The sequence below is a fragment of the Pogoniulus pusillus genome, chromosome 30 (assembly GCF_015220805.1).
Source record: "Pogoniulus pusillus isolate bPogPus1 chromosome 30, bPogPus1.pri, whole genome shotgun sequence".
NCBI classification, from domain to species: domain Eukaryota; kingdom Metazoa; phylum Chordata; class Aves; order Piciformes; family Lybiidae; genus Pogoniulus; species Pogoniulus pusillus.
The window spans coordinates 16,272,730-16,294,414 of record NC_087293.1 but is presented as its reverse complement, the minus strand read 5'-3'; the positions used below and the strand labels follow the sequence as shown (position 1 = coordinate 16,294,414).

The 21,685-nt window shown below is 63.6% G+C and overlaps 3 protein-coding genes across 6 annotated transcripts in view; 2 read left to right on the top strand and 1 right to left on the bottom strand.

Annotated features, from left to right (window-relative positions):
• NF2 (NF2, moesin-ezrin-radixin like (MERLIN) tumor suppressor) overlaps positions 1-11,746 on the bottom strand; it is a 52,528-nt gene extending 40,782 nt beyond the window's left edge. For all 4 annotated transcript variants that reach the window (XM_064168145.1, XM_064168143.1, XM_064168146.1 and 1 more), the window contains exons 1-3: positions 11,560-11,746; positions 1,640-1,765; positions 101-223 (exon numbers count right to left, since the gene is read on the bottom strand). In XM_064168145.1, the coding sequence (XP_064024215.1) occupies positions 101-223; positions 1,640-1,765; positions 11,560-11,673 (363 nt within the window). In that variant the 5' untranslated portion in view covers positions 11,674-11,746. The remainder of the gene's footprint in view (positions 1-100; positions 224-1,639; positions 1,766-11,559) is intronic.
• Positions 11,747-12,008: 262 nt separating this feature from the next.
• Positions 12,009-16,420, top strand: LOC135188829 (pleckstrin homology domain-containing family A member 4-like). The gene is made up of 7 exons (XM_064168532.1): positions 12,009-12,133; positions 12,223-12,370; positions 13,598-13,702; positions 14,212-14,284; positions 14,841-14,938; positions 15,035-15,138; positions 15,674-16,420. Exons 1-7 carry the CDS (start codon positions 12,009-12,011, stop codon positions 16,332-16,334), a joined length of 1,314 nt encoding a protein of 437 aa, XP_064024602.1. The 3' UTR covers positions 16,335-16,420.
• A 151-nt stretch (positions 16,421-16,571) lies between these two features.
• Positions 16,572-21,518, top strand: NIPSNAP1 (nipsnap homolog 1). Its single transcript, XM_064168370.1, has 10 exons — positions 16,572-16,689; positions 18,537-18,664; positions 18,794-18,839; positions 19,161-19,255; positions 19,392-19,462; positions 19,569-19,709; positions 20,232-20,263; positions 20,373-20,467; positions 20,556-20,639; positions 21,164-21,518. The coding sequence occupies exons 1-10, from the start codon at positions 16,646-16,648 to the stop codon at positions 21,226-21,228; spliced, it is 801 nt and encodes a 266-aa protein (XP_064024440.1). The 5' UTR covers positions 16,572-16,645; the 3' UTR covers positions 21,229-21,518.
• Positions 21,519-21,685: the final 167 nt, after the last annotated feature.

Sequence of the window (21,685 nt, the reverse complement as noted above, 5' to 3'; positions counted from 1 at the left end):
GATCCACACCTTGCTGCTGCTGAACTTTCTGACCTTGTAGCCTTCTTGCACTCCTGCTCACCCTGGCTCCTGGCAAACAGTGTTTTGAGGTGGCTCCTACCTGCAGGAAGAACAAGTGCTGTGTGATCTCCTGGACCAGCTCCTCCTCTGCATTCTCAGGATAGAATTTGGCCAGGAAGTGGAAGGTGACAGGCTCTTCTGTGGGCACGTCGTGATCCAGCACCTGTGGGACACCAGAGCCACTCAGCTTCCTCTTGCCACCTCCCCCAGCACTCTGGGACCAAAACACAGCTCCTGTCTGCTCAGACCAGCAGGACTTCTGCCAAGCACTTTAGAGCAGACAAAACAACCTAAGTAGTTCAGAAAGTAGAGCAAAAGAAAACCAAACCAAACCCCCAAACGTTTCTGACAGCTCCTAAAGACACAAGAAAACAGCCAAACAGCATGAGAAATGAGACAGCAGACACTGAGCCCCAGCTGCTCTCACCCCTCCCCAGCCTTGCAGGGGATGCTGCATCCTGCTACGCCCCCACCCGACCTTCCTCTTGTCTCCCTCTGCCCACTGCTGCTCCTCATCCCCTTCCTGTAGTGCTGGCCTCCAGTACAGACCTGTGTGAGTTTAAAACCTTGCTGTGACATGGCAAAATCCCAGCCCCCCCCCAGCCTCCAGGAGCACTGAAGCATGGAATGGGTTGGGCTGGAAGGGAGCTCTGAAGCTCACCCAGTCCAGCCCCCTGCACTCAGCAGGAATGCTCCACTAGAGCAGGTTGCTCAGACCCTGCTGAGCCTCTCCTTGATCTCTCCAGGGATTGAATCTCTCCTCAGCCACCTCCCTGAGCAACCTGTTGCAGTGTTCCAGCATCCTCCTGGTGCAGAACTTGTCCCTAGCATCCAATCTCAATCTGCTCTGCTCTCATTTCAAACCATTGCCCCTGGTCCTGTCCCTGCAGGCCTTTGGGAACAGTCCCTCTGCAGCCTTCCTGTAGCCCACTTCAGGTACTGGAAGGCAGCTCTGGGGTCTCCCTGGAGCCTTCTCCTCTCCAGGCTGGACAGCCCCAGCTCCCTCAGCCTGTGCTCACAGCAGAGCTGTTGTCATCTGGTTTCAGAACCACATCTACCTCTTCTCCAGCCCTCTGCTCAGCACAGCTGGGAAGCTTTCCAGCCCTTCCCTCCAGCTCCTTCCCCTTTTCCCCAGCTGATGGTAGATGCCAACCCCAAAAGAAGCCAAGCTGCAACTTCACTCTTCCCTCAGAATCACGGAATTGGTTGGAGAAGACCTCTAGGATGATTGAGTCCAACCACTAAAGACTCTGTCTTGAGGGGCACAGAAGAGCCTTTTAGGTCTCACTGACATCAGTGACCCTCAAGCCCAGCATCCCTGCATGGCTGTCCCCAAATTGCCCCAGGTGGGCTCAGTGTGCAGGGTCTGAGGCTTCCCAGCTCAGGAGCAGCTGGGGTGGGCTTCTCTGCCAGCCCTTCCCTGTCTGACTGACAGGTGCCATGGGGCTGAGATTGAAATTGGCTTCACCCCATTCAGTACCACTCAGAAGACAACCTCAGGTCACCAAAGAAAGAGCAGTGAAGTCTCTCTCTGCTCTGCCAGCCCCCAGGAGCCCCTCAGGAGCAGTTTGGGCCCAACCTTCTTGTCCATTTTGAGCCAGGCCACGGTGTCCTTGATGGTGTACTGAAGGCCAAAGAACCAGGTTTCTCGGAGCCCCAGGGTCCTGCAGACCAGATCAAACAGGTCCTTCCCTTTCCACTTCACCTGTGGGAAAGCAGAGAGGAAGCAGAGTTAGGAGGGTGGGTCCCAGAGCTTGAGGCTGCATCCCCTGGTTCTGTCCCTGGGTGCCTGGCAGCAGAGCCCAACCCCACCTGGTTGGCCAAGAGGGCAAATGGGATCCTGGGGTGTGTTGGGAGGAGTCTGTCCAGCAGACCAAGAGAGGTTCTCCTGCCCCTCTGCTCACTTGATCTTGAGTGCTGCCTTCAGTTCTGGGCTCCCCAGGTGAAGAGGGACAGGAACTGCTGGAGAGTGTCCAGCAGAGGGCTATGAAGATGATGAGGGGACTGCAGCACTGCCTGAAGGGAGGCTGAGGGCCCTGGGGCTGCTGAGTGTGGAGAAGGCTGAGAGGGGATCTAAGCAATGTCTGTAACTATCTGAGGGCTGGGGGTCAGGAGGGGGGACAGGCTCTGCTCACTGCTGCCTGGGCTAGGACAAGCAGCAGTGGATGGAAGCTGCAGCACAGGAGGTTCCAGCTCAGCACAAGGGCAACTTCTTGCCTGGCAGGGTCCCAGAGCCCTGGCACAGGCTGCCCAGAGAGGCTGTGGAGTCTCCTTCTCTGGAGCCTTCCCAGGCCTGTCTGGATGTGTTGCTGTGTGCCCTGAGCTGGGTTGTGTGGTCCTGCTCTGGCAGGGGGTTGGACTGGAGGAGCTCTTTGGGTCCTTTCCAGCCCCTCACATCCTGTGAGCCTGGCTACAGCCTCCCTGCAGGCAGCTGCAGACAGCAATGAGCTCTGCCCTGAGCCTCCTCTGCTGCAGGCTGCACCCCCCCAGCTCCCTCAGCCTCTCCTCACAGGGCTGTGCTCCAGGCCCCTCCCCAGCCTTGCTGCCCTGCTCTGGGCACCTTCCAGCACCTCAGCATCTCTCTTGAACTGAGGGGCCCAGCACTGGGCACAGCACTGAAGGTGTGGCCCAAGCAGCAGCTGCAGAGCAGAGCAGAGCTGCTCCTGCTGCAAGCCTGTGCCCTTGCAGCCGCCCTGCAGCCGCTGCTGTGCGCTGGCAGCAGGCAGGGAGAGGGACACAAAGCAGATGGATCTCATGTGCCAAGGCCACTTTGCTCTGCCATCTGCAGGCTGGGAGCAATCGCCGGAGCCAGCCGCTCCTGCCCGCCCCAGGGCGAGGGCTCCGGGCACAGCCTCTCGCCGCTGCCACCTGGAGGGCAGCAGTGCGGATCCCGGGCAGGGCTGGCAGCGGCGCGGGGGTGCCAGGGGCCTCTCTGCTGTCCCCCAGTGCCGCCTTGTGGGCACAGCCTTGAGGACAGCTCAGCACCAGCCTGCTGCCGGCCGGCAGGGGGTGAAGATCTCGCTGCTCTTCCTCCCCTCTCGCCGGTTTCTGCCCCCTCCCAGGGCGCACAAACACACACACATACACCCCCCTCACCCCCGCTGCCAGGCTTGGCACAGCACAAAGCCCACCCAGCTGCTCCAGGAGGTGTGAGGGTCCTTAAGGACGTGGTGCTTAGGGATGGGCTCTAAGGGGAATGCTGCAGAGCAGGGTTAGAGGTTGGGTTTGGTGACCCTGAGGGGCTGTGCCAGCCTGGATCTGCCTGTGACTGTGTTACCCACCAGCCCCACGGGCTGGCATCAAGAGCTGGCAACACCTCAAGATCAAACCCCCCCCAGAGGGGTCAGTTTGGCAGAGCTGTGATAATACCCCCCCCCAACTTCACACATTTTGCTAGACCCTGGCATCACAGAATGGGTTAGGTTGGAAGGGACCTCAAGGATCAGCCAGTTCCAGCCCCCCTGTGCCATAGGCTGGGACACCTCCCACTGGGACAGGTCACTCAGGGCCTCGTCCAGCCTGGCTTTGGACAGCTCCAGGGAGGTTGTGTCTGCCAGCACTGCCAGGGCACCACTGCCTGCCCAGCACTGCCAGGGCACCACATCCACACCCCTGTGAAACCTCTCCAGGGATGGGGACTCCAGCACTGCCCTGGGCAGTTTCTTCCCTCTGGGGAAAGAAACTGTTCTGATGTCCAACCTAACCCTTCCCTGGGGCAACTTGGGAAGACCCTGGGGGGGGACCTAGAGCTGCCTTCCAATAGCTGAAGGGATCCTGCAGGAAGGCTGCAGAGGGACTTCATGGGGGTGTCTAGAGACAGGCCAAGAGGGAATGGTTTGAAGCTGAGGAAGAAGCTGTTCAGCCAGAGGGTGGTGAGGCTCTGGAGTGGGCTGCCCAGAGGCTGTGGCTGCCTCCTGCCTGGAGGTGTCCGAGGCTGGCCAAGACCTCGAGCACCCAGGTCTAGCTGAGAGGCTCCAGCACCTGTGGCAGGCAGGGCTCAGTCGATGCTCTCTGAGGTCCCTGAGCCATGCCAGAACTCATTCTGAAGCCCAGCAGTGAGCATGAAAGCAAATCTGTGTGGTTTGTACCTCCCTCCCAGGCGATCCTGCCGCGGTGAGAGGAAGGTGCGAGGCGATGGCTGCTGCCGGCGGCGTGCACAGGGCTGCTCTGCCACCGCACGGCCACCCCAGGGCACAAACGCCCCTTTGATGCTGCTGCTGAAGGCTCCAACCCCAACACCAGGCTGCCAGCCCCCCCTCACCATGCTGAATTAGCTTCCTGAAATGTAGAGATGGAAGAGCAGGCAGGGCTGTGTCCCACACCTCGGTACTCACAACCACCATCCGCATTCGAGCGGCGTCTGCGGGCAGCTACCTCCCAGCCAGGACCTCAGCGCTGCTCAGCCTGCCTCGTGTCATTAACCACCACATCTCCTGCTCGTAAAACACAAAGCCAACCCCCCCACGGTCCGGGCAGATGAAGAGTTTCTGTGCAAGGCTGGGCTGGCAGCTCCCATCCCATCCTCTGCCCGCCCTGCCGCTCCCCAGCGCTGCGCTCCGGCGGCTCCTGGAGCACACAGACCATTTCCCAAGCCACTGCCAGCTCCTGCTAGCAGCACAAAGGCCTCGGGGCACACAAAGCACCCCCAGCTCAGCCGTATGCCAGAGCAGCCAGCAGGACGCTGGGACAAAGCTCCTCCTGATAGGGAGGTGCATCACCACAGCCTCAAGGCGACCCGAAGGATGCAGCTCCAGCACCTGCGATCCTGCCACACTGCAGCTCTGCCTCCTGCCACTGGCACAAGTGCCACACAGGACACCACAGGGGCTGGACTCACAGCATGGGGGGGGGAGATCATCCAGCCCAAGCCCCTGCTCAAGCAGGGCACCCACTGCAGCTTGCACAGCAGCACAGTGCCCAGGGCAGGTTTGGATCTCTCCAGAGGAGACTCCACAACCTCTCTGGGCAGCCTGCCCCAGGCCTCCAGCACCCTCACACCAAACAACTTTCTCCTCCTGCTCATAAGGAACCTCCTGGCTGCCAGTTTGTGCCCACTGCCCCTTGTGCAGTCCCTGGGCACCACTGGCAAGTTTGACCTCAGCCTCTTGCACCCCACAGGACCTTTCTCTCTTGCTGAGCATTGCTCATCTGCCCTCTGGGGCTGCTCTTCTGCAGGCTCTCAGCCTTTGCTCCTCCCAGAGCTGCTCCAGGCCCCTCAGCAGCTCTGCAGCCTCCCCTGCTGGAGAGAGCTCCCTGTCCCTCTTGAACTGGGCAGCCCAGAACTGGGCCCAGGACTCCAGATGCAGTCTCACTAGGGCAGAGCAGAGGTGGAGGAGAAGCTGCCTTGGCCTGCTGCCCACTCTCTGCTGAATGCACCCCAGGAGACCATTGCCATCCTGGCCATGGGGGCACACTGCTGCCTCATGGGGCTCTTGTTGTCCCCCAGCACTCCCAGGCCCTTCTCCTTGAAGCTGCTTCCCAGCACTGCTGCAGGAGGCTGCTGCTCCCCAGAGCCAGGACCCTGCCCTTGCCCTGGGTGAGCCTGAGGAGGTTCTCCTCAGCCCAGCTGCAGGAGCCCAGGGCTGAGCTGCTTTACGAGCAGGGCAAGGCTGCTGCTGCAGGGAGCTGGAACTGATGCTCCTTAGCAAGCAGGGAGCACTCACAGTTTATCAGCTGAGCAAACAGCACTGAACACTTACAACTCAGCAGCCGGTGGCTAGAGCAGAGTGCTTCCAGGGGGGCTCACTGGCATCAGCTCTTTCTCCAGCAGAGCCCTGGTGCTTGGCAGCTATTAACAGGCTCTGCATTATTTATTAACCTGCACCAAAAACCACTTCCAGCTCGCAGGCAAGGGGGCAGCTGAGCTCAGAGCAGACCCTCCCTGCCTCGTTTCAAGCCCCAGCACAAGGAGAAACCTGCTGCAAAAGGAGCATGAGGCTTGGGTAACCCCCAGGCCATGGCACAAGGGGCAGGGAGAGAGGGTAAGGGCTACAAAAAAGGGTGCCAGGGCACGAGGGAGTGCAAGCATCCTGCACACAGAGGGTTGAGGAAGGGTCCTGCCAGCTAAAGCAACTCCCAAGTCCACCAGTACAGGCTGAGGCTCTTAGAGTCTAGTCACAGGAATCATTAAGGTCACATTGGGTGATTCTGTGCTCCACAACCTCCCTGAGCAAACCTGTTCCAGGCTCTCACCACCCTCAACCTGGGAGAGAGACCAACCCCACCTGGCTCCAACCTCTCCAACTCAGGGAGCTGCAGAGTCCCAGAAGGTCTCCTCTCTGCCCCCTTTTTACCAGCCTGGACATCCCCAGTTCTCTCAGCTGCTCCTCACACAGCTTCTGCTCTAGCCCCTTCACCACCTCTGCTGCCCTTCTCTGGACATGCTCCAGCACCTCAAAGTCCTTCTTGGAGCTGCTGAAGGCTCTGGAGACCAGGGCTGGTGAGGAGCAGCTGAACAAACTGGGGTTGGTTAGCCTGGAGAGGAAGAGACAGCTCACTGCTGTCTGCAGCTCCCTGAAAGCAGGCTGCAGTGAGGTGAGGTTGGTCTCTTCTCTCTGGGCTCAGGGAAGACCCTGCAGGATCTCCTCAGATCTTGGAAGGCAGCTCTAAGATCCCTTCTCCAGGCTGAACAACCTCAGCTCCCTCAGCCTGCCCTCACAGCAGAGGTGCTCCTTGGCTCTTTAACATCCACTTCAAACACCTTCCTCCTGCTGCTCTCCAAGCACAGGGACCAGGGGAGCTATCTGAGGCTGTTCTTGGAACTGCCTGAGCAGGAGGATGTTCAGAGCTGTGCAAACATCTCTCCTTCCTCCAGATGTTATCAATTAATTAGGCACCAAGCCTCAAACAGCCTTGGTGGAGGTAACAAAAGCAAGAGACTCACTCTGTGCCTTCAAGATCTCCCCAAACCAATCAGAAGCCTTGGCAGTGAAACCCTCACCTGTGATTATTAAGCATCATTGTCATGTCAGAAAGATTAACATTTCATTTGGATGAGTTATTTGAGGTTTAGGCTCAATTTAGGGAGGCCATCTGCAGAGCAAACAGATGCAAAGCAGCTTTAATCTCCTTAAAAACGACTGCTGGGAACTTCTCTGGGCCAGACTGAAAAATGAACACATCGACAGCAGGGCTGGAGGGGGCAGGAGGAGCAGGGAGGTTGCCAAGGGGCTCCCTGCTTTGCACTGAGGGAAGCTCAGCTCAGCCCCCAGAGCCAGGCATCAGAGCAGGGTGGGCTACAGACTCCTAGACCCACAGACTGGGTCACTCCAAGGACATCCAGTCCAATCCCCCTGCAGCCAGCAGGGACAGCTGCAGCTAGAGCAGGCTGCTCACAGCCCCAAACCACCTCACCTGCAGTGGTGCCAGCCATGGGGCATCTCCAACCTCTCTGGGCACCCTGGGCCAGGCTCTCAGCACCCTCAGTGGCAAACATTTCTCCCTTCTCTCCACTCTCAATCTCCCTCTTCTAGTTCCAAACCATCCCCCCTTGTCCTGCCACAGCAGATCCTGCTCAAAACTCTGTCCCCAGCTCTCTGCTCAGCCTCTTCCAGAGCTGCAAGGCCACCAGAAGGTCTCCCTGGAGCCTTCTCCTCTCCAGGCTGCACAGCCCCAACTCTGCCAGCCTGGCCTCCCAGCACAGCCCTTCCAGCACTGCTGTGACCTCCTGTGGCCTTGCTCCAGCAGGTCCCTGCCTGTGCTGAGGACTCCAGAGCTGCCCCAGCACTGCAGAGAGTCTCAAGCAAATCATGCTGAGGGCACAGGACTCCTGACCTGACCATTAGGACAGGTGACCTGGGGTGAAGCCAAGGTGTCAGTGTGGAGCAGGCAGCACAACCTTTCTGCACCCCTTCCTCCAGCTGCTTGCCTGAGGTCTTCCATGGGATTTGAAGCTTGAGGCTGTGAGCAGGCCCCAGCACAAGAGAACTCAACCAGAGGTACAGGCCCAGGGCCAATGGCCCTGCAGAGGAGCTGCTGAGCCCCCAGCTCGTTCCCTTGCTGGACCCAGGAGGTGCCCATGGCCAACAGCAGGCAGGGAGAGGCCAGGCAGAGGCAGGAGGAGCCAAGAGGCAGCAGTGTTTGCCCCTCTGCAGCCTGGCAGAGAACAGCACAGAGGAGGCTGCTGAGCAGACCTCCCAGCTGCCTGCCCCTGCCAGCATAAGGTACCACTCCTGGGCTGCAAACACACAACTCAAGAGCCCCCCAGACGGTGTGACAGCAAGAGTCTGACCGTGCCTCCTGCCAGGAGCCCTCTACAGAGAGCTGGTGTGCAGAGGTGCCCCCTGCACAGCCTCCTGCTGGGCCAGCACTCCCCTCCCCACGGGGAGAAGCCCACTGCATGGATGCACACACAGATACTGGGGCAAACGTGGTGCTGCTGCCTCCTCTCATCTTCCCTTCCAGGGCCACAGCCCAGCAAACCTCTGGGCAGGGGCAGGATCCCTTCAGGAAGGAGTCTGGGCCCCCCCAGACCATCAACTTACCCACCCCTTTGGCTTTCACAGCAGCAGTGGGTGCAAGCTCTGCCCCCAGCTCCTGGTCCCACCGTGGGCTGCTGTGGTCAGGACCAAGCCAAGTCCTTCTCTGGGCAACCTTCCTGCTCCCTCCTTCACATCAGCCCTGGGTGCTGGAGGCCACAGGGTGTGTCTGATCCATCTGCAAGGTTGGGCTCAAGGCTCTTCTGAAGTGTCAGCAGGTTGAAGAGCTTCCCCCAGGGCCAAAGAGCTGTGACACAGAGACAGAGAAGGGACCTGGCCAGGGAGCTGGGCTGCTGGGGGAAAGCCTGGATGAAGGTCACAGCACAGGAGGAACAACCAAGGCTGGCCAAGGGCCTGAACATGCAAGGAATGAGCCACAAAATAGGTTGATGGATTCACAGAATGGTTTGGGTTGGAAGGGAGCTCAAAGATCACTCAGTTGCTGCCATCCTCCTCCCCTCCCACCAGCCCAGCTTGCTCAAGGCCTCATCCAGCCTGGCCCTGACCACCCCCAGGGAGGGGACATCCTGGCCTCTGCCAGGGTCTCCCCACCCTCACTGCCAAGAATTTCTTCTCCCTCTCCAGTCTCAACCTGCCCTCCTCAAGCTTTATTTGTCCCTCGTCCTCTCACTCCCAGACCCTGTCAAAAGTCCCTCCCCAGCTCTCCTGGAGCTCCTTCAGCTACTGCTCTAAGGCTCCCTGGAGCCTTCTCCAGGCTGCACAGCCCCAACTCTCCCAGCCAGTCCCCACAGGGGAGCTTCTCCAGCCCTCTGATCAGCTCTGTGGCCTCCTCTGGACCCTCTTCAGCAGCTGCAGGTCCTTCTTGTGCTGGGTTCCCAGAGCTGGGGGCAGTGCTGCAGGTGAGGTCTGAGCAGAGCAGAGGGGCAGACTCCCCTCCCTGTGCTGCTGCTCTCCCTGCTCTGGCTGCAGCCAGCACACATCTGCCTCTGGGCTGCCAGTGCCCAGTGCTGCCTGCTGGGGAGTTTGGCACCAACTGGCACCCCCAAGGCCTTCTCCTCCAGGCTGCTCTCAGCCACTCCTCACCCAGCCTGGATTTGTGCTTGGGATTAGGCATGACCAAATCCCACCCAAGAGGGCTGCTTCCCTGCTGTACAAACAGCCTGATCCCAACAACAAGCAGCCACACCACCAGCCCCAAGAGCCACTGCCTCCTCACCACACAGCAGCACTGGCAGCCTCGGGAGAACAGGCAAGAACAGAGCCAGGCCACTTAAACTCTCCTGGCAGAGTGATGGTGGGAAGCTTGCAGCACTGCTTGTCTGCAAGAAAGCCTTAATCCCTGGGAAGGGCAGAAGGTGTTTCAGAGAAGACAAGAGATTTCAAGAGCCAGCAGATTTATGATGACAAACAGCCCTTGGCTGGGATTGCAGCAAGCTTTGGCTCCAAGGAGACATAAAGCAAACTGGGTAGCAGTGACTCCTGATGCCTGCATGTCCAGTTAGAATCACAGGACCAAGCAGGCTGGAAGAGAGCTCCAAGCTCAGCCAGCCCAACCTAGCACCCAGCCCTGCCCAACCAACCAGACCATGGCACTAAGTGCCCCAGCCAGGCTTGGCTTCAACACCTCCAGGCACAGCAACTCCACCACCTCCCTGGGCAGCCCATTCCAATGCCAATCACTCTCTCTGCCAACAACTTCCTCCTCACATCCAGCCTGCACCTGCCCTGGCACAGCTTGAGGCTGTGTCCCCTTCTTCTGTTGCTGGGTGCCTGGGAGAAGAAGTTCCTCCAGAGCAGCTGAAAACAGAGAAGCAGCATGGCAGAGCCTGGGGCTGGACAGCAGCTGGCTAAGGGGGCAGTGATTAAGAGTGAGCACAGGCCCGAAGAGGGAGAGGCTGAGAGGAAAGCAGCGACCCATGAGGAGTGAGCACCAGGACAGGGCCCCCACAACAGCCTCCTCACCAGGCTGGGCTACAAGACCATGGCAACTGCACTCACCTGCAGCACTCTGAGGTGTGCCCCTGGGCATGCCAGCCACAGCAGCTGGGGCACCACCAGCACCAGCCTCACCCCCACAGCTGCTGGCAGTGAGGGTAAAACACAGCTGAGAGCTTCCAGCAGGGTGGGGGCTGGAAGGGACCTCTGGGCATCAGCCAGCCCAAGCCCCTGCTCAAGCAGGGCACCCACAGCAGCTTGCACAGCAGCACAGTGCCCAGCTGGGGTTGGAAGCTCTCCAGACAAGGAGACTCCACAGCCTCTCTGGGCAGCCTGCCCCAGGCCTCCAGCACCCTCACACCAAACAACTTTCTCCTCCTGCTCATAAGGAACCTCCTGGCTGCCAGTTTGTGCCCACTGCCCCTTGTGCTGTCCCTGGGCACCACTGACAAGAGTCTGGCCCCAGCCTCTTGCCCCCCACAGCTCCTTTCTCTCTCGCTGAGCACTGCTCAGCTGCCCTCTGGGGCTGCTCTTCTGCAGGCTCTCAGCCCCAGGGCTCTCAGCCTTTGCTCCTCCCAGAGCTGCTCCAGGCCCCTCAGCAGCCTTGCAGCCTCCCCTGGCCTCTGCCCAGCAGTTCTGTCTCTAGAACTGGGCAGCCCAGAACTGGACCCAGGACTCCAGAGGTGGCAGAACAGAGGGCAGGAGAAGCTCCCTGCGCTTGCTGAAGCACTCTTCTGACCGCCTCCCGGTAACGACAAAGAAAACAAACCCGAGCTACCGGCAGCACGAGGCAGCATCACAACGAGGATAAAGCTCTATCACAACCAGGACGAAGATGAAGCAGCCGCAGGCCGCAGCCTGCCCCTTCCCTGCATCCCTGCCGCCGTGCCCTGCCCCGGGAGCCCGGGACCCCGCCGTGCCCTGCCCCGGGAGCCCGGACCCCGCCGGGCCCTGCCCCGGGAGCCCGGGACCCCGCCGGGCCCTGCCCCAGCCCCGCGCCCGCTTCCCCGCCGCGCACCGAGCCGCAGCCTCCCCCTGCCACTGGCGGCCCGACCCCGGTGCATTCCTCCTGGGGACGCGGCCCGCCCCGGCGGGACCCCGCGGGCACCCCGGCCGCCGCCGTCACCTCGCAGCTGAACTCCATCTCGGCGTCCATGGTGACGATGCGCACGGTGAAGGTCTTGGGCTGCTTCCTCTTCAGGGAGCTGAAGCTCATGCGGGACGCGATGGCCCCGGCCATGGCGGGGCTGGGCGAGCGGCTCGGCGCGGCGGCAGCGGCAGGGCGGCGGAGAGGACCCGGGCCCCGCCGCTCCGGGCCGCGCCGCGCTGCGCCCGCCCCCGCCGCCCGGCCATTGGCTCCGCGCAGCCTTGCTCCCGCCCCACTCGGGCGGGCGGTGCGACGCGACTGCCAATAGCAAAAGAGTAGGGTGGAAGGAAGGTAGCGTGAGCCGCTGTGATTGGGGAAAGAGGCTGCCGCTCAAGATTGGGGGCGGGGCGAAAGCGGGACTCCACCCAGCGCAGGAGGAGGAAGGCGTGAGCCGGGGCACAGCTGCCCTCTAGCGGCCGGCGGAGCGCATGTGCTGCGGGAGCGTCCGACGCATGCGTGGGAGGGGGACGCGGTCCGGGACCCGGCAGCGGTCGGACGCCCTAGGACCCCCCAAAGGTGCCACGGGGTTCCTGACCGGGAGCGCCTGTGAACGGTGGGGTCCGTGTGATCCTGGGGTGTCCGTAACCGAGTGGTGCCCCTGAACGGAGATGTCCGTGATCGTGGTTGTCCGTGACCTGTGGGATGTCCCCGGTGCCGTGGGGTGTCCCCGCCCCACGGGGGCCGACACGGGGACCGATGGGCGGGGCCGCGGGGCGGGACCAGCACTGCGATAACGGGACTGGAGTCAGCGGACCAGGACCGGCACTGGCACAGAGGCACGGAACTGGGGGTAAGTAACGGGATGGGACCGGGGGCAGAGCAGCGCTGCGCTCAGGGAACCGGGAGCAGGGGATGGAGGCTGGCGCTGGGATGATGGGATGGAGCCTGGGACCAGCACCAGGGTGAGAAGATGGGACTGGAACCGGCTCAATGCGGCCGGAGCTGGGAGCAGCAGCGGGATAACGGGATGATAGTGCGGAGTAAGAGAAACGGCACCGGGAGCAGCTCAGGGCTCATGGGACAGGAACCGGGGCCAGCTCACGGACACCGAGTCAGGAAGTGGGAGCAGCTCAGGGATAAGGAGACGGGAACGGGGGCCAGCTCACGGATAACGGGACGGGAACCGGGGCCAGCTCACGGATAACGGGATGGGAACCGGGACGAGCTCAAGGGTTACGGGACGGGAACCGGGACCAGCTCAGGGCTGCTGGCTCGGGGCTTTGGACCATCTCAGGCATAAACTGGGACCGGCTCGGGGGGGCACTCAGGCAGTCCCCCGCCCCCGCAGCGGGATGAACGATGCCTCTGTCCCGCGGGGACAATAGGGACATTGATACCCCCCCCGCAGGACCCCCCGTACCATGGCAGACAGCGAAATCCCCCCGCGTCGGGCCCCCACCCACGCCGGCACCCAAGGCTCGGGCACCCAGGTGGGCAAGGGGAGGGGGACACACAGGGAGTTGAATGGGGGCTTGGGGGAGAGCCGGGGGGGGAGGGAGGCTGCAAGTAGGAGGGGGAAGGACGGGGACACCCGATGGAGCCCTGAGGTGCTGGGGGGGGAGGCATGGGGGCTGGAGGGGCTCTCGAGGGGTGCCTGGTGGGGGTCATGAAGAGCTGGATGAGGGGCGTGGGTGCTGGGACAGGCTGGGGAGCTGGGGGGGGTCATGGGGTGCTACAGACTGGGTCAGAGGGAGCTATAAAGGGGTCATGGGATGTGGGGGGGTCACAGGGTGCCAGAAGGAGGACATGGGGGGCTGAGGAGGAGGCATGAGGTAAAGGGGAGGAAGACATGGGAGCTGGAGAGGTTAATGGGAGCCACGGGGGGGCGCAGTGGAGCCCAGGCGTCCATGGGCACCTATGAGGCACAAGGGAGGGGCATATGGGATGTGCAGGTGAATTAGGGTAAGGGGCTGGCAGGGACTCGGGCTACCCGGAGGTGGTCCGGGGTTGGGGGGTCCTGAAGGGTATCTTCTCGGTGCCCCCGTCCCTGGTGAGCACCACCACCCCCCCCGCGCAGCCGTGCCGGGCCGTGCCGCGGGTTCATGCCTTCGGAAAGGGGGAGCAGGCACTGCGCAGGGACCCCCGGGACCCCCCCGCTTTGAGGGGCTGGCTGCTCAAGCAGGTATGGGGGAAGGGTGGCTGGGGAGGGGAGGTCTGAGGTTTGGGGAATCAGAGGGGTGGGAGTTCCTGGAGAGGAAGAGGGGTCCCGGGGAGGGGGGGTGTTATGTGGTCTGGGGTTGTGGTGGGTGCTAGGGGGTTATGGTGTTTGGGGGGCGCGGGGGGGGTGGGCGGGTAATGAGATTTGGACTGAGCCTGGAGGGTGCTGGGAGGTGGATGGGTTTGGGGGGGGAGGCTGAGGTGGTGGGTGCTGGCGTTTTTGGGGGGGGTGAAGTTTTGTGGGGGGCTATGGAATGTGCGGAACGAGATACAATTAGGGGGGTTGGGGGGGCTCGGTGGGGGGGTTCTGAGTTTTAGAGTGGTCTGAGGTGGACTTGGGGAGGCGAGGGGGGCTGTGAGGGTTATGGTGTTGGGGGGGCCAGAAGGGTCGGCAGGGGCTGTGGCAGCAGGGGATGCAGGGAGATGATGGGCTTGGGTGCAGGGGGGGGGCTTTAGACCTGTCCCGCTCCCCAGGACAGCTCGGGGCTGCGGCTCTGGAAGCGGCGCTGGTTTGTCCTGGTCGACCTCTGCCTCTACTACTACCTGGGTGAGGGAGACGCAGGGGGGGCGCCTGGGGAGGGGGTAGGGGAGCAGAACACTCTGGGGGCTGTGGAAGAGTCAGAGGTCCCTGGGGTAGCTGAGGGTCTGGGGTGGGGGTTAGGGGTTCCCATGGGCGGTTGGGGGATCCCTGGGACATGTGGAGTCCCTGGGGCTTTGGGGATACCCAGGAAGATCCAGGGGGATCGTAGGGCCCCTGGGAGATCGAGGGGTCCCTGGTGACGTTCAGGGGTTCCTGGGGAATTAGGGGTCCCTGAGACAGCTGCGGGTCTCTGGAGAGGTTAGGGATAGAGAGGGCTGGGGAGTCCCTGGAGGGGGTGGGGGGGCAGGGTTCTGCATTCGTGGGTCCGTGGGACGCTGGAGGTCCCAGAGCGGGGAAGGATTCCTTGGTGAGTGTCGGCAGGTCCCCGAGAGGTCTGGGGGCAGCCAGTCCGACCCAAGCAGCTCCCTGGCACTGCCGCCATGGTGCTGGGGGTGTTGGGGTGCCGACTGGGGGCTGCTCCCTCCGACATTCCCCTGTCCTGCTCCTCCCCTTCCCCCCCCAGACAGCAGCGAGCAGCGGGTGCGGGGTGGCCTCCCCCTGCCCGGCTACGAGATCCGCATCCTGCCCCGCGCTCCCCGCGCCCCCCGGTTCCTCTTCACGGTGAGTCCCGGCGGGGGCTCGGCTGGGTGGGACGCGGGGTCCCGAATCCCTGCCTCATCCCCTCGCCACGGGTCGTGTCCTCCCTCGCGTCTGCAGGCTGAGCACCCCGGGATGAGAACGTACTGCCTGGGGGCCGAGACTCCCAAGGAGCGCAGCGAGTGGGTCAGAGCCCTGCGGCGGGGGGCGGCAGCCCTGCCCCGGTGAGGAGGAACCGCTGGGGGCTGAGTCTTTGGGGGGCTGTGATGGACATGGGGACCATGGCAGGGGGCTGGAGGGCAGGGGGTGGTTGGAAGCTTTGAGGTTCAGAGAGGGTTTGGAGGTGTCTTACGAGGTCACAGAGGGTTTGGGAGATTTGAGGGGCAGGAGGTGGTTGGGGGCTCTGGGGGCCACAGGGAGGGTTTGGTGAGGTGTAGGAGGGTCACAGATTTGAGGGGGTCTGGGGGCAAGAGGTGATTGAAGGCTGAGGTTGGGAGCAGTGTCACAGAGAAGGTTTGGAGGCTTAGAGGGGGGCAGAGAAGATTTAGGGGTGTCTTAGGGGGTCACAGAGGGTTTGAGGGAAGTCAGGGGGCAGGAAGTGGTTGAGGGTTTCAGAGGGTCCATGAGGGGCAGGACGTGACTGATGGCTTTGAGGGGCCAGAGAGGATTTGGGAGGGCCTGAGGGGGGAGTCAGAGAGGGTTCTGGGGGGCGTTTGGGGGGGCAGTTAATATTTAATCCCTGTTTTCTCTCCCCACCAGCTCCCCATTCTCCCTGCAGGCATCTGAGGAACCCGAGACTACAGGTCCCCCCACGCCCCCGCTGCCCAGTCCTCCCCTGAGAGAGGAGCTGGGGGCACCCCCCACGCCCCCTCCTCGCTGCTTCCCAGTCCCTCCAGTGCCCTCCAGCAAGGTGATAACAGTGAGGAGCACGTCGCAGGAAGGGCTTCTGGGGCAGGCTGGGGGACCTGTAGAGCAGGGGGGGCTGTGGGGCAGGAGGAATTTACGGGACGGGAGCAAGAGCAATGGGGCAGGAGGAGACTCCGGGGCAGACCGCGGGGGACCGCCACAGGGCACTCCGCAGCAGCGGTTGGCCCTCACCGCGAGTTCTTCGATCCCAGGAGGGGATCCCCGCCCAGACAGGGCCTGGCAGACCGGAGCAGAGCCGGGGGGCGCCGCGGAGACCCCCCCTCCCCACCGAGGCAGCCACAGGTGGGTCCCAGCCCCTGCCCCGCTCCCCGCCCGCGGGAATCCCCGCAGGCCCCGCCCCATCGTGGCCCCGCCTCCCCGCAGGGAAGAGCCACCCGAAGCCCCGCCCCCCAGGAGCAGCCACGCCCCCGCGGCGGGCCGGCAGCGCGCCGGATGCGGCAGAGCAAGAGACTACAGCCAATCAGACGCTGCGCTCCCAAACCGGCTCTCCTGATTGGCTGCTGGCACTGGAGGACTCAGATGAGGACCTGCTGTCGCAGGGCCCCGCCTCCACCCTGTCAGCCAATGAGACTTCGCCGTTGAGGCGGGCAGGGGCGGGTGGGCGTGGCTGGGAGCGAGAAGGTGCGGCCGGGCGTGGGGCGCGGCGGCCAATCAGAATCACCCTCCTCCAAGCCAGCTTCTGACAGGCAGGGGGCGCCACGCTCCGGGGCGCGCCACGCCCCAGCGGGCGGGGCCGGACGGAGGGGGCGGGGATTTGTTTAGCCGCTCCCCCTCCCGCCAGGCCCCGCCCCGCTGCGGGGGAAGATGGCGGCGGCGCGGGCCAGCGTGGTGCTGCGGCGGGGAGCGCGGTGAGCGGAGCGGGGGGGGCCGGGCGGGGAAGGGGATCGCCCCAGCGCCTCCCGCTGTCCCCCAGCATCTCCCTGCTACCTCCCAGCATCACGGCAGTGCCTGCCAGTATCGCCCCAGATCCCCCTGCTGCCCCCTGCTCTTCCCCAGTGCATCCCAGTGTCGCCTCTGTAAGACCTCAGTACCTACCGGTGTACCCCGGCGCCCCCCCAGTCCCGCTTCGTGTCATCCCGCACCCGCCTACCGCCTCCGGTTATCCCCCAGTGCCGCCCGCGCCGCTCCCGAGTATCCCTGCAGTATCAGCCCAGTCTCCCGTTATTAACCCAGTGCCTCCCAGCATCACCCAGTTCCCCACGGGTGCCTCCCAGCATCACCCAGTACCCCATGGGTGCCTCCCAGCATCACCCAATTCCCCATCGGTGCCTCCCAGCATCACCCAGCATCACCCAACTCCCCATCGGTGCCTCCCAGCATCACCCAGTACCCCATGGGTGCCTCCCAGCATCTCCCAGCATCACCCAGTACTGCATCGGTGCCTCCCAGCATCACCCAGCATCACCCAGTACCCCATTGGTGCCTCCCAGCATCACCCAGCATCACCCAGTACGCCATGGGTGCCTCCCAGCATCTCCCAGCATCACCCAGTACCCCATGGGTACCTCCCAGCATCTCCCAGCATCACCCAGTACCCCATGGGTGCCTCCCAGCATCACCCAGTATCCCATGGGCGTCTCCCAGCATCACCCAGTGCCTCCCATTATTCCCCAGCCCCACCTCCAGCAGCCCCGAGTACCTCCTAGTGCCCCCCCAGAGTCTCCCAATGCCTTCCCAGTGCCTTCCAGTGTCCCCCTGCCGCCCCGCAGCGCACTGGGCGTGCCCATGGGCGTGCCCTCGGCGGCGGCCGCCAGCGGCGGTGCCCCCTCGGCCCTGCCCTCCCCAGCCGGGTTGCCCCCGGCCCAGCTTTCGGCCCCGGTTCCTTTCCCCGGAGCTCTGATTTCCAACCCCCTCCACCCCCGCCCGGGTTCCCCTCGGGGCCAGGCCTTGGCAGCGCTGCCCGGGGCCTGTTAATGCTTCACCAGGTGGGCAAAGGTCTGGCCGTGCTGCCCCACCGCGGAGGGGCCCTGGCCGTGGGGGATGCCCTTGCAGGACTCGGGGGCTGGGCAGGGGCTGCCCCCCTCAGCCCCATGCGCAGCCTGGAGCCTGGCTCCGTGTGGGCTCCCAGCCGCCGTGCTCTGGTGGGGTCCAGCTCTGGAGTGCTCAGCACAGCTCAGGCAGGGACCTGCTGGAGCAGGGCAGAGGAGGTCACAGCAGTGCTGGAAGGGCTGTGCTGGGAGGCCAGGCTGGCAGAGTTGGGGCTGTGCAGCCTGGAGAGGAGAAGGCTCCAGAGAGACCTTCTGGTGGCCTTGCAGCTCTGGAAGAGGCTGAGCAGAGAGCTGGGGACGGAGTTTTGAGCAGTGGCTGCGGGAACCAGGTGGGGGTTTGGTCTCTCCTCCCAAGGAACAAGTGAGAGGAGAAGAGGAAATGACCTCAACCTGCCTCAGGGGGGGTTTAGGTTGGACATGAGGAGCAATTTCTTCCCCAGAAGGCTTGTCAAGGGCCCAGGCTGCCCAGGGCAGTGCTGGACTCCCCATGCCAAGAAGGGTTGAAAGGCTGTGTAGCTGTGGTGCCATGCTTTGCTGGTGCCCTGGCAGTGCTGGGTCACCAGCTGGACTCTGTCATCATCTGGAAGCTCCTCCAACACAAACCGTGCTGCCAGGCAGGGGCAGTGCTCCGGGCAGCTGGGCAGTGCAGGCAGCTGCTGGAGCCAGGAGCCAGCAGCGTGCCCCTGCCCTGACCTGCTGCCTGGCAGGGGGTACTCGCGGGACGCCGAGGGCAGCTGGTTCCGCTCCCTCTTCGTGCACAAGGTGGACCCCCGCAAGGACGCCCACTCCAACCTCCTCTCCAAGAAGGAGACCAGCAACCTGTACAAGATCCAGTGTGAGTGGCCCCACAGCGGGCATAGTGCCAGGGAAGGCAGCACAGGCGGGGTGCACCCTGCTGTGCCAGCTGGGGACCCCCTCCAGCACCTTGGCTCCCAGCCTGGCAGCCTCCTTCTCCTCCCTGCAGTTCACAACGTGAAGCCGGAGTGCCTGGATGCCTACAACAGCCTGACGTGAGCCCCACTGCCTGTTGGGAGGCCTCCCGGGGTCCCAGCGAGGTGTTGCCCTGGAGCAAGGGGGTTGGGAAGGCTCCTGCAGAGCTCCCTGAGATCCTGGAGGGATCCATGCCCCTGCTGCTTGCCTCAGTTTCCCTCCTTGTGAAGTGGCTGCGCCCCTAGGGCTGCTTCGGGTGCCGTTAGGACAGACCCTTTGTGCCCAGCCCGCTCATGCTGGGCTGAGAGGGCAGAAGAGGGTGCTGGGAGGGCAGAAGGGGGTGTTGAGAGCGTTTTGGGGTAGCTGGAAGCCCCCAGGCCCACCCCAGTGTGCCCCTGCAGAGAGGAGGTGCTGCCCAAGCTGCACTCGGATGCCGACTACCCCTGCGATCTGGTGGGCAACTGGAACACCTGGTATGGAGAGCAGGACCAGGCAGGTGAGGGGCTGAGAGCTCAGCTCAGCCTGGGGGCTGCCTGTGACGTGGCAGAAGGGGGCTAAGAGCTTCTGAGGGGGGTGGGTAGCTTTTAGGGTGCTGCCCCCACCCCTTCCCCAGTGCCCTGCTGTCCTTGCAGTGCACCTCTGGCGCTTCTCGGGCGGGTACCCGGCGCTGATGGACTGCATGAACAAGCTGAAGCAGAACAAGGTGCTGCTGGCATCAGGGCACGCAGCCTGAGCTCCGCCCCTGACCTTCCCCCCCTTCCCTGGCCCGTGTCGTGCTCACCACTCCCCCCCATCGGGGGTGCCCTCAGGAGTACCTGGACTTCCGTAAGGAGAGGAGCAAGATGCTGCTGTCCCGCAGGAACCAGCTGCTGCTGGAGTTCAGCTTCTGGAACGAGCCCCTGCCCCGCCAGGGACCCAACATCTACGAGCTGAGGACCTACAAGCTGAAGGTGAAGGCTGCCCAGAGTCGGGGTCCTGCCTGGGGTGGGAGGGGGCTGTGGTGCACGCTGGCAGGGGGGCTGTAGGGCAGGACAGAGCATGAGGTGGGCAGCTTGGGCAGAGCAGCCTGAGCGTAGTTGGAGGTGTCCCTGCTGACCGTGGGCACGTTGGAGTTAGATGATCTTTAAGGTCCCTTCCAGCCCAGACTCCAGGAGGGTCTGTGGGGCAATCTGGGAAGGGCTGGGGGGCAGGCTGGGGGGCAGGGGGTGGGAAGAGATTATGGGGCAGAGTGTGGGGTCTGTGAAAGGGTGGGGAGGAGGTAGGGGGCAGGAGTGGCTGTGCAGCAGGCTTGTGAGGCTCTGGGGCAGGGAGGGCTCCTGGGGGGGTTGGGGAGCAGGCAGAACTGTGGGCTGGGCTCAGGGGGCTGTGGGCCAGGCTGGGCAGCGGTGGGGTGGGAGGGAGCTGTGGGGCAGGTGGAGTGGCTGTGGTGTGGGGGGAACCTCTCATTCTTCTCTCTGCCTCCTCCCTTCCAGCCGGGGACCATGATTGAATGGGGCAACAACTGGTAGGTGGCTGCTTGCCCAGCACGGGGCAGGCCAGGTGGGAGAGAGTGCCCCTGGAGCGGGGGGGCCTTGGGCAGCTGCCTCCCGTGCCCGCTGCGTTGCTGCCCGCAGGGCTCGGGCCATCAAGTACCGGCAGGAGAACCAGGAGGCGGTGGGAGGCTTCTTCTCCCAGATCGGGGAGCTCTACGTCGTGCACCACCTCTGGGGTGAGCCCCCAGCACCCACCTCACCCCGGGGTGCTCCCCACCGTGGGGGCTGGGGGTGCTGGGTGCCAGCCCTGTCCCCTCCCTGCAGCCTACAAGGACCTGCAGTCCCGGGAGGAGACCAGGAACGCAGCCTGGAGGAAGAGGGGCTGGGATGAGAATGTCTACTACACTGGTGAGCGAGACCCCTGCCCGTGCTGGGCACCCCCTGCCTGCACTGCAAACCCCCTGCCTCCACTGGGACCCCTGCCCGTGCTGGGCACCCCCTGCCTGCACTGCAAACCCCCTGCCTCCACTGGGACCCCTGCCCGTGCTGGGGACCCTCTGCCTACACCAGGAGCCCTTGCTCATGCTGGGGACCGTTTGTCTGCACCAGGGACCCCTTCCCTCCCCCAAAACCCCCCTGCCTGCCCTGGGGACCTCTTCCCTGCACCAGAGACCCCCTGCCTGCCCTGGGGACCCCTTCTCTGCACCAGAGATGCCCTGCCTGCCCTGGGGACCTCTTCCCTGCACCAGAGACCCCCCTGCCTGCACTGGGGACCCCTTCCCTGAACCAGAGCCCCCCCTGCCTGCACTGGGGACCCCCTGCCTGCACCAGAGACCCCCTGCCTGCACTGGGGACCCCTTGCCTGCACCAGAGACCCTCTGCCCTTCCTGAGGACCCTCCCCCCCTCACCTGTCTTTCCTTCCCTTTTCCAGTCCCGCTGATCCGGACCATGGAGTCTCGGATCATGATTCCCCTGAAGATCTCCCCCCTGCAGTGAGCAGGGGTCTGCGTGGGGCCTCTGCCTGCACCTGGCTCCCTGCCTGCACTCCCTGCCTGCGCCCCAGCTCCCTGCCGGGGAGGGGTGCTGAGCCCCTCGGCACCCAGACCTCCCCTGTGGAGGGTGACGGCAGGGAGGGGTCTGAAGGGTGGGAGCCTCCCAGCCTGCAGTGTGTGCCCGAGCGTGGCAGGGGATGGCACTGCCTGGGGGGGAGCCTTAACTACTCCTGCTGTGCCCAGCAGGGCCCTGCCTGGCCGTGGGACATTGCCAATTAAATATTTGATACACCAGTGCCTGGCCCTCGCTGGGAAGAGAGGGGGTCTGGGGGTGCCTGCCCCCTGCCAAGGGCAGCAGACACCTGCTCCACGCCACGGCTGCCTCCAGCACCAAGCAGGGGCACATCCTGCACCTAAAGCCCCCCGCCCGTGAGCGTGCTGATGTCCTGACTGCCCCTCAG

Bases quoted from the DNA above. Each gene is read 5' to 3' on its own strand.
- LOC135188829 (XM_064168532.1), top strand. From the start codon at position 12,009: ATGTGCTGCGGGAGCGTCCGACGCATGCGTGGGAGGGGGACGCGGTCC. The intron at 13,703-14,211 runs GTATGGGGGAAG...CCCGCTCCCCAG, and splicing joins GGGGCTGGCTGCTCAAGCAG to GACAGCTCGGGGCTGCGGCT. The intron at 14,285-14,840 runs GTGAGGGAGACG...TTCCCCCCCCAG, and splicing joins CTGCCTCTACTACTACCTGG to ACAGCAGCGAGCAGCGGGTG.
- NIPSNAP1 (XM_064168370.1), top strand. From the start codon at position 16,646: ATGGCGGCGGCGCGGGCCAGCGTGGTGCTGCGGCGGGGAGCGCG. The intron at 18,840-19,160 runs GTGAGCCCCACT...GTGCCCCTGCAG, and splicing joins GATGCCTACAACAGCCTGAC to AGAGGAGGTGCTGCCCAAGC. The intron at 19,463-19,568 runs GTGCTGCTGGCA...GGGTGCCCTCAG, and splicing joins ACAAGCTGAAGCAGAACAAG to GAGTACCTGGACTTCCGTAA.